General features: G+C 43.2%; 1 protein-coding gene across 1 annotated transcript in view; it reads right to left on the bottom strand.

Annotated features, from left to right (window-relative positions):
• Positions 1-2669: 2669 nt before the first annotated feature.
• The window catches only part of rmc1 (regulator of MON1-CCZ1), a 46723-nt gene continuing 39747 nt past the window's right edge, over positions 2670-9645 (bottom strand). Inside the window, exon 21 of the mRNA XM_083632052.1 lies at positions 2670-6141. Coding sequence (XP_083488178.1) covers positions 6062-6141 — 80 coding nt within the window. The 3' untranslated portion in view covers positions 2670-6061. The remainder of the gene's footprint in view (positions 6142-9645) is intronic.

The following is a 9645-nucleotide window of genomic DNA, read 5'->3' as shown; positions in this document are numbered from 1 at the left end:
CCAACCAAGATACTTTGTTGCCTAAACCTAACCAACCGTTGTTATGCCTCCGCCGGCGAAGCCAGGCCGAAGGCATTATGGATCCGGGTTGTCCGTCCGTACGGCCGGCCGTCCGTACGTCCGTACGGATGTTTGTTAACGCGATATCTGAGGAACGCCTTGACGGAATTTCATCAGATTCGCCTTAAACATTCACTTAGGCTCAAGGATGATCTGATTAGATTTTGGTGGTCAAAGGTCAAAGGTCAAGGTCACTGTGACCTCTCGAACGCCATTTTCAAGCTTGTTAACGCGATATCTGAGGAACGCCTGGACGGAATTTCATCAGATTCGCCTTAAACATTCACTTAGGCTCAAGGATGATCTGATTACATTTTGGTGGTCAAAGGTCAAAGGTCAAGGTCACTGTGACCTCTCGAACGCCATTTTCAAGCTTGTTAACGCGATATCTGAGGAACGCCTGGACGGAATTTCATCAGATTCGCCTTAAACATTCACTTAGACTCAAGGATGATCTGATTAGATTTTGGTGGTCAAAGGTCAAGGTCACTGTGACCTCTCGAACACCATTTTCAAGCTTGTTAACGCGATATCTGAGGAACGCCTGGACGCAATTTCATCAGATTCGCCTTAAACATTCACTTAGGCTCAAGGATGATCTGATTAGATTTTGGTGGTCAAAGGTCAAGGTCACTGTGACCTCTCGAACGCCATTTTCAAGCTTGTTAACGCGATATCTGAGGAACGCCTGGACGGAATTTCATCAGATTCGCCTTAAACATTCACTTAGGCTCAAGGATGATCTGATTACATTTTGGTGGTCAAAGGTCAAAGGTCAAGGTCACTGTGACCTCTCGAACGCCATTTTCAAGCTTGTTAACGCGATATCTGAGGAACGCCTGGACGGAATTTCATCAGATTCGCCTTAAACATTCACTTAGACTCAAGGATGATCTGATTAGATTTTGGTGGTCAAAGGTCAAAGGTCAAGGTCACTGTGACCTCTCGAACACCATTTTCAAGCTTGTTCACGCGATATCTGAGGAACGCCTGGACGCAATTTCATCAGATTCGCCTTAAACATTCACTTAGGCTCAAGGATGATCTGATTAGATTTTGGTGGTCAAAGGTCAAGGTCACTGTGACCTCTCCAACGCCATTTTCAAGCTTGTTAACGCGATATCTGAGGAACGCCTGGACGGAATTTCATCACATTCACCTTAAACATTCAATTAGGCTCAAGGATGATCTGATTAGATTTTGGTGGTCAAAGGTCAAAGGTCAAGGTCAAACGCCATTTTCAAGCTTGTTAACGCGATATCTGAGGAACGCCTGGACGGAATTTCATCAGATTCGCCTTAAACATTCACTTAGGCTCAAGGATGAACTGATTCCATTTTGGTTATCAAAGGTCAAAGGTCAAGGTCACAATGACCTAACAAATGCCATTTTCAAGCTCGGTAACGCCATATCTCAGTAACACCTTGACTAAATTTCTTCACATTTGGCTCAAATATCCAATTCTGCAAAGAAACGCCTTGATGCAATTTCTTCCAATTTGGCTCCAACATCCACTTGGACTCAAGAATGAACTAATGGCGGAGGCATAAGTCCGCGTTGCGGTCGTTCTAGTTTTACTTACCTCACCTAAACCTAGGGCTGGGCAATAATTCAATGTTATCATTCATCATCTTAAGTGGAATCACATTGTGATGATGTGAAGATATTTTAATACAGTATCATGATTCATGACATTTCTGATTTCACATTTTCCATATTGCCCAGCCCTACATCTCACATGTGGCTTTGACTTACAACAGAACATTTAGCCCACTTGTAGAAAATACAGGGGGGGGGGGGGGGGGGACCAGGCAGCGCATTTCGGTCAGAGCTTTTCAATCTTCACTTGAGAAGTTCTTCAAAGTCCAATCTTTCACTGAGGCTCAACCCCAAAACCTCCAAATTGTGGCGTGGCCAATAGGTGTAATTTACAATGGGGACATGTCCCTACCACTTTTCAACAGAAAGTGACACCCTTGTGCACTAAGATGTCAAATATGGTCTGACAGAGAATTCTGGAAATTTGAGTCTGGAAAAGTATGGAATTTTGAAATGGAAAATGTGTAGGAACCCTGTAGAAGTTTTTCTTCAGTAGGGAGGTGGCCTGTTCAGCGATATTTGCCTTTTTCACTTCCCACCCAATTCCCCAATTTTGTGTCTAAAACGCAGGAAGTAACAAGCAAGACATTAATGAGGGTTTCCAACTTCCAATCCATTTTAGGTGATCCAGTGTCGGGGGGGCCCTCGTTAATGTATCTCATTCTTGCACCTGTGTTACTTCCTGCCTTTTAGACACAAAATGGGTGAATTGGGTGGGAAGTGAAAAAGGCTAATGCTGCAGGAACTGAGCTGTAGGCCTATTAGTGTGGTCTGTTAACCAGATATAGCCCATATTTGTAGCCTACTTGGCTCTTCTTACATTTTCATTGTTTAATTTGAGTCCTTGTTCAGCATTAATTTACAGCATTGTAAATACAGGCTCACCTGTACAGTACATATCCTGCATGAGAAAATAAAATCCTTACTTGTAACATACAGGGTTCATACAAAAAAAATTGTTTTACTTTTTATTTAAGTTTCCATTATTTTGCAGAACATAACATCCCTGACATAGGACCTTTTACATCAAATAATACAAAACAGAAAAAGGGGTGGGGGGGGGGGGGGAAATAGACCTTTGCATATGGGGAGGCCATTTACAACAAAAACCGGATCATTTACAGAGAAATATAACAATCCTTGTTCAGGTTCCAGTTATAATGTAACACAAGTCCATCTTTGTATGAAAGGGTCCATTGTCAATTGCAAACTTGCAGTCATTCGGTCCATTGTATGAACACTTTTCAGTCTCTGCACCCATTGATTTATGGTTGGTGGTTTTTCTTCCTTCCAGTTCGCTGTTATCTTCTTGGGAATCAATAACAATATTCTTAATATATGCCTCTGATCTGTGCTATATAATTCTTTGGGTATAGCTCCTAACAAAAACAAAATTGGATCTGGCAGGACATCCACTTCTAAAATCTTGTCAATTTGTTCGTTAACATTTTTCAAGAACCCTTGGATTACTGGGCAGTCCCAAAAGATGTGTGTGTTCCCTATTTGTCCACATTTTCTCCAACACAATTCCACAGAGGGTTCTTTCACAGAAGAGATGACAAAGGGTGTAAATAAATACCTGATTTTTGTTTTCCAATCAAATTCTTGATCCTTTGTGGTAGCTTGCACACAAGTCTTCCCATGCATACATCATCTTCAATTATAATATTTAATTCCAATTCCCATTTTTCCTTGATGTACCCAGTATTTTGTGATTTATTGGTTTGCAGTCTTTTATATAGAATTGAAATATGTTTTTTAGTTGGGCAATATTCCTATGCAATACTAATAAATTAACACTCTATGTCAGGGGTTCCCAAACTTTTCCATGGCAAGGCCCCCCAAATACCATTAGCCTTTGGCTGCGGCCCCCCTATTGCAAGATGTCTTCGAAAACCCATTGACAATAGTATTGAAAATGTCAAAAATCACATGATTTTTGACAACCTCAGAATATAGTTCCTTACTTTTATTATTAATGTAAATAATCTAATAATTACATTTGTATTTCAAATCTTTTTCTTCATATTCAATATTTCTGTTTTCCATTATAAATATCATTTGAGACTATTACCCACACCAGGGGGAAATGACAATGAATGTGATGACGTTTTGACTGGCAGGCAAATAGACAGATGGCCATGGCAAATACGATTTTTACGTGTAAGGAAAGGATTCAATTATGTTAATACTACACTAAATATAACTAGAACGGGCTAAATTTTCTAAAGCAAATTTAATTGTGCTTGCTGTGGCGCGACGCTCCACCCCCCTTGCAACGCCCTTACCTTAGACCGCACCCTCCCATCCAGTATAAATACAGCCCCAATCGGCAATGTGTAGCTAGGATGTGTTTAGGCGGTGCAAGGATGTATTAACTGGATGCTAGGGTGTTTTCGGCTGATCGGTATAGGGCGTTCGTAGATCGTTGCTAGGGTGTACTAAGTAGTTGTGGGTGGGAAATTGGCAGGCCTATGTGAGTACAAGCGGGAGGAGCCAAGGAAACCAGGGCAGAATCCAGTTAATTTATAGTTTAATTTAAGTTATACTTAATATAATTAATTTCACCAAAGTCACCAAATCACAGCACGTGTGGACTGTGCTGCTCTAAACTTATTTCGTGGTTTTTTGAAAGCCCACACCGCAGCGTAGGTTATTTCATCATGACCTTATGATTTTGGGATACTGCTAACTGGGAGAGATGTAATTAGAACAATAGAAGTTGAAAAGGCACCATGAGGCTATACAGAGGGGTGGGGTCCTTTTAATGTGACAAATACACATCTTTTAGAATTTCACAATAAATACACGCGCGCACACATACACACACATGAATGTATTATAATAAAATGTTTTCTTAAATGCAACTACATAATTAAATAATTATTTTCTAGGGCTTTCTTAGTTACCATACTGATTTTCCATTATATCCTTCATACTTTTGCCACAGACAGCCCTCCACTTTAACAATGTCACTGCCTGCTACAACCAACAGACTTGTCAACGCTTTTCTGCGCTGGCCATATGCTAGGTTTTGACCTAGCCTTGTTTTGTTTGTTTAATTGCTCAGAATCAGAACTCACTCTGCTCTTTTCTTCTTCCCTGATGCATCACAGTCACTCCCCAATGTTGCATGCAGTAATGGTGCAGCAACTCTGATGTTACACTATGGTCAGCAGCACACACACCTGCAGCTGCTGTGGAATTTGTCATAACCTTTGGCTATAATAACTTCACACAAGGCCCAAACAATAACAATCGCTCTGCAGTACAGTATCAAAATAAAGGATGTTGATCGACCACATCAAACTTTATCAGGCACCTGACAGGTCAGTCATGGTAATGTGAGCTCCAGTCCTATGGATGGTAAGCAAACATGTTAAATGTAAGACTTGAGACCTGACTTGGAAAATGACTTGAGCATCTCTGATAATCATTGTATTTTAATTTGATTGATATTGGCCATATAGTTTTGACCTGGATGTGAGAACAGACACCCAGTGACCAGTCTGGCCTGTTTTGCTACATTTGCCATTAAAACTCAATATTGAAATTAACATCCAACAAATATTTTTCCCGTCCATCTCACAGGATTGATAGAATTGACTTGTTTAAGGCACACTCTGTCATTAAAATTTGATGCCCCCTTTGGGGCAAATTTATATTTGAAAATGAATTCTTTGCTTTGCGTGAAGTTCTTGAAAATGAAAGAATTGTGCTTGAATTTCATCTTGCAATGTCTGTATGAACCCTGACAGTACTACAAGTACAAACTAACATGATCAAAACAAATTGATTTTTAGCAGACAATAAAATAAAACATTGTTTTGAATGTCTGGGGGCCGAGCAAGGCCCAGACAGAAAATAAGTCTGCTACATGTTTTCACATTGTTTGTTTTTCACTTTTTCATCTTTTTTTTTTCACTTCTTCGTGACATCTAAGCAGCAGCAGCAGCAGCGGTGAGTTACATAATTACGGTATACAGAAGCCTTCAGTTGTCAGAAGTGATGTGTTAAAGGTTAATTAAACTGATTATATTTTAGAGTTGCATACATCTGTACCATTCATCTGTACATTCATAAAGATACTCAAGGATGCGTCATTTTATTAGAAACATAAGCTAGACTCCCAATAATTTGAATTCAGTGCATGATTTTGCAACACGTTATCACTCCCATTGCGTCAGTTTGCACCGCTTTGTCATGTGCCTTTGTGGTCAGATGTTGTGAACATGTAAAGGTCTGATTATTTCAGGTGACATTAGAATCCGTCACACCTTGGACCTGGCATGCTTGTCTCATGGCCCTCCAATGTGTCCCTCCAGTCCAAAGGCCAGCATCTTCTTTGAGATGCTGTGTGTGTGTGTGTGTGTGTGTGTGTCTGTGTGTTGGACCTGCTGCTTCAGACAGTAGCAGGTTTCATCAGTGCTTGCTCTCCAAACAGCTGCTTGAAGTGAACCACATGCTCCTCACAGTGCTCTCCTGGTGACACACACACATACAAAAGCTGGTTACACACTACACTACATGGGAATAGATGTGTGAGTTTTGGCACAAAATAGACATAACACAGGCAAGCTTAGACACTACGTTTTACTGTTGCAGAAAAGGGCGCATGGTGATGAGAGCCTAGTCTGGATGATGTAATGCCGGTCTGATGTATACCTGTGTGTGTGTGTGTGTGTGTGTGTATATGTGTACACTGTTATAGATGTGTGGGCATGTCTTTGTGTCTAGGTCTGTTTGTGTATTTACGTGTGCGTGCATGTGTGTGTAATGTGTTAGGGGTTGCACGACTTCAGATTTCTTCGAGTCGACTTTTCTATCAATAAATTGGAGTAAACGTTGATTTTTGTGTGTGGTATAATAATAATAATGATAATAACAACAACAACAACAACAACAACAACAACAATAATAATATATATTTTTTCAATATTCTATTGTACAATTTCTGTTAGAATACATGAAAAAAGAAAAGAACAGGCTCAGACACAGGAAAAGAAAAGAAAAAAAAAACATATACATATAGACATTCAATATTACAATGGGGTGCTACCAGCTGCATAAGGTGCTTATGTGCTTGTAAGAGATGTTGTGCAAGGGGTCCATGAGAAACCAGTCGGGCAAGTCACCCATCATCCCTAACCTCGTCAAGGTAGGCCAGAAATGGGTCTCAGATAGTTAAACATCTTTTAAGTGAATTGGTCCTCAGGAACCTGAGTCTCTCCATCCGTATAGAGATCATGTCCATTAACCACACATGAAAAGAAATTGAAGAGGAGGACTTCCATTCCTTCAGAATGAGTTTTTTGGCGACAGTTGTCCCCTGTGTCAGAGATTTTTGCACAACTGTAGGGAAGTTCAGAGAGGAGCAGCCAAAGATGGCAAGTTCTGGCTCTGGCTGAAGGGTTATGTTGTAGGCTAAAGTTTAGAGTACTGTACCAATCAAATAGCCTGGTAAACCAGCCGGTCACGTGAACTAATTTCATTTCGTTCTACCATGCCTGCACTTATTCAGGAAGAAGCACACTCACGACACACAAGTGTTTCAAAATAAAAAGCCAATTTAGGTCATCTTTTTCTAGCTTCATAATTAATAATAATAATAATAATAAATATGGGATTTATATAACGCTTTTCAAGGACTCAAAGATGCTTTACACTAAACACTAAAAGGGCGGGTGCGATGATGGTGCAACAGACAATGGACAAACATGACACAGACACACAGGGATAGGCAGGGGGAACTTAAGAGAAGGCAGAGGAGAAGAGATGGGTCTTGAGGCGGGATTGGAATACAGTGAGGGACTCTGATTCTCTATTGTCCGGGGGGAGAGTGTTCCAGAGCTTGGGAGCTGCCCTGGAGAAGGCTCTGTCACTGGAACTGTGGAAGTTGGACTTTGTATGTGATGACGAGGATTTTGTAGGTGATCCGGGAGGAGACGGGAAGCCAGTGGAGTTGTTTTAGGACTGGGGTGATGTGGTGCCAGGATTTGGTGTGGGTGAGGAGTCGGGCGGCTGCGTTCTGGACCAGTTGGAGTCTATTGATGAGGGTGGAGTTGATGCCATAGAGAAGTGAGTTGCAGTAGTCGAGACGGGAGGAGATGAAGGCGTAGATGAGTGTTTCGGCAGCAGGATGAGAAAGGGAGGACCGGATATTGGCAATGTTGCGGAGATGGTAGAATGAAGATTTGACAACTTGGTGGATGTGGGGCTCAAGGGAAAGGATGGGGTCAAGGATTACACCAAGGTTGCGTGCCTGAGGAGATGGGGAAACAGTGGTGCAGTCGATGGTGAGTGAGGGGTTGTTGAGTTTGCTGAGGGTGGATTTGGAGCCGATGATGAGTAGTTCAGTTTTGTCACTGTTGAGTTGTAGAAAGTTGTGTTGCATCCAGACTTTTATTGCAGACAGACAGGAGTTGATATGGGAGAGGGGTGGGTTGTGGGGGGATTTGGTGCTGAGATAAATCTGGGTGTCATCGGCGTAGCAGTGGAAGTTGAGGTTGAAGTGGCGGAGGATCCGACCGAGGGGGAGGATGTAGATGATGAAGAGGAGTGGGCCGAGTAGAGAACCTTGAGGGACACCATGTGTGACTGTGGAGGGGGCAGATGAGTGATTGTGGAGGGAAATTAAATGAGAGCGGTTGGAGAGGTAGGACTGGAGCCAACTGAGTGCGGTGCCTTCGATACCGAGAGCTTTGAGTCTGGACAGCAAGATGGTATGGCTCACGGTATCGAAGGCTGCACTCAGGTCGAGGAGGATGAGAATGTTGAGGGATCCAGTGTTGGCAGAGGTGAGGAGGTCGTTGAAGACTTTTAGGAGTGCAGTTTCTGTGCTGTGGAGTGGGCGAAAACCGGACTGGAGGGATTCAAATAGGTTATTGGAGTGCAGGTGGGTTTGGAGTTGAGTGGCGATGAGGCGTTCCAGGGTTTTGGAGAGGAAGGGGAGGTTGGAGATTGGCCGGTAGTGGTTGAGGGAGGAAGGGTCAAGACCAGGTTTCTTCAGGATTGGAGTGACAGAGGCGGTTTTGAAGGCAGAGGGGACAGTTCCGTGGGACAGGGAGGAGTTGAAGAGCTTAGTGAGATAGGGGCAGAGGACAGGAAGGCATGATTTCAGCAGGGGGGTGGGAAGGGGATCAAGGGAGCAGGTTGTGGGTTTGGGTGAACTGATGAGTTTGGAGATGGTGGAGGGGGAGAAGGCGGTGTGGGGGAGGAGTAGGGAGGTCAAGAGGGATGGAGAGTAGAGGAGCTGGGATGGGGGCTGCTGGGTCAGACACGGGGGACAGTGATTGATGAATAGTGGTGATTTTGTCTGCAAAAAACTGAAGGAAAGAGTTGCACAGGTCAGATGAGGAGGTAGGGAGGGCGTCGGTACAGGGTTTGAGGAGGTTGTTGACAGTGGTGAAGAGGGTTTTAGGATTTTGGCTGGGGTCGTTGATGATGGTGGAAAAGTAAGCAGACTTGACAGCAGTGAGGGCTTCTTTGTAGGTGGAGAGATGGAGTTTATAGGCTTCAAGGTGGACAGTAAGTGAAGTTTTCTTGCATAGTCATTCCAGTTGGTGGCCAGTTTGTTTCATAGTGCGTGTGAGGTGTGAACCAGGGTACAAGGTGTTGAAGGAGACGGTCTTAGTTTTGCGGGGGGCGAGTGAGTCGAGGGAGGCAGACAGTGTGTTGTTGAGAAAATTGGTGAGATCATCAGGTGGGGTGGAGGCTGGGTCCAGGGTGAGAGTTTTGGTAAGCAGGTCTGAAAGTTGGAGAGGGTCAATTGATTTTGTGTTACGGAAGGTTATTTCTCTGAGGAGTTGGGGACGTGGGGATGAGACGGTGAACTGGATGAGAGTGTGATCAGACAGAGGGAATGGAGTTGGGTGGATGTGGAGAACCGGAAGATTGGCAGAGCAGACGAGGTCGAGGATGTGGCCTTTGACATGGGTGGGGAAAGTGACGTGGTGTGTGAAGTTGAAATTGTCCAGAAGAGTGATG

Source organism: Poromitra crassiceps, assembly GCF_964638095.1.
Source record: "Poromitra crassiceps genome assembly, chromosome: 2".
Lineage (NCBI taxonomy): Eukaryota > Metazoa > Chordata > Actinopteri > Beryciformes > Melamphaidae > Poromitra > Poromitra crassiceps.
This window is presented reverse-complemented; position numbering and strand designations above follow the sequence as displayed.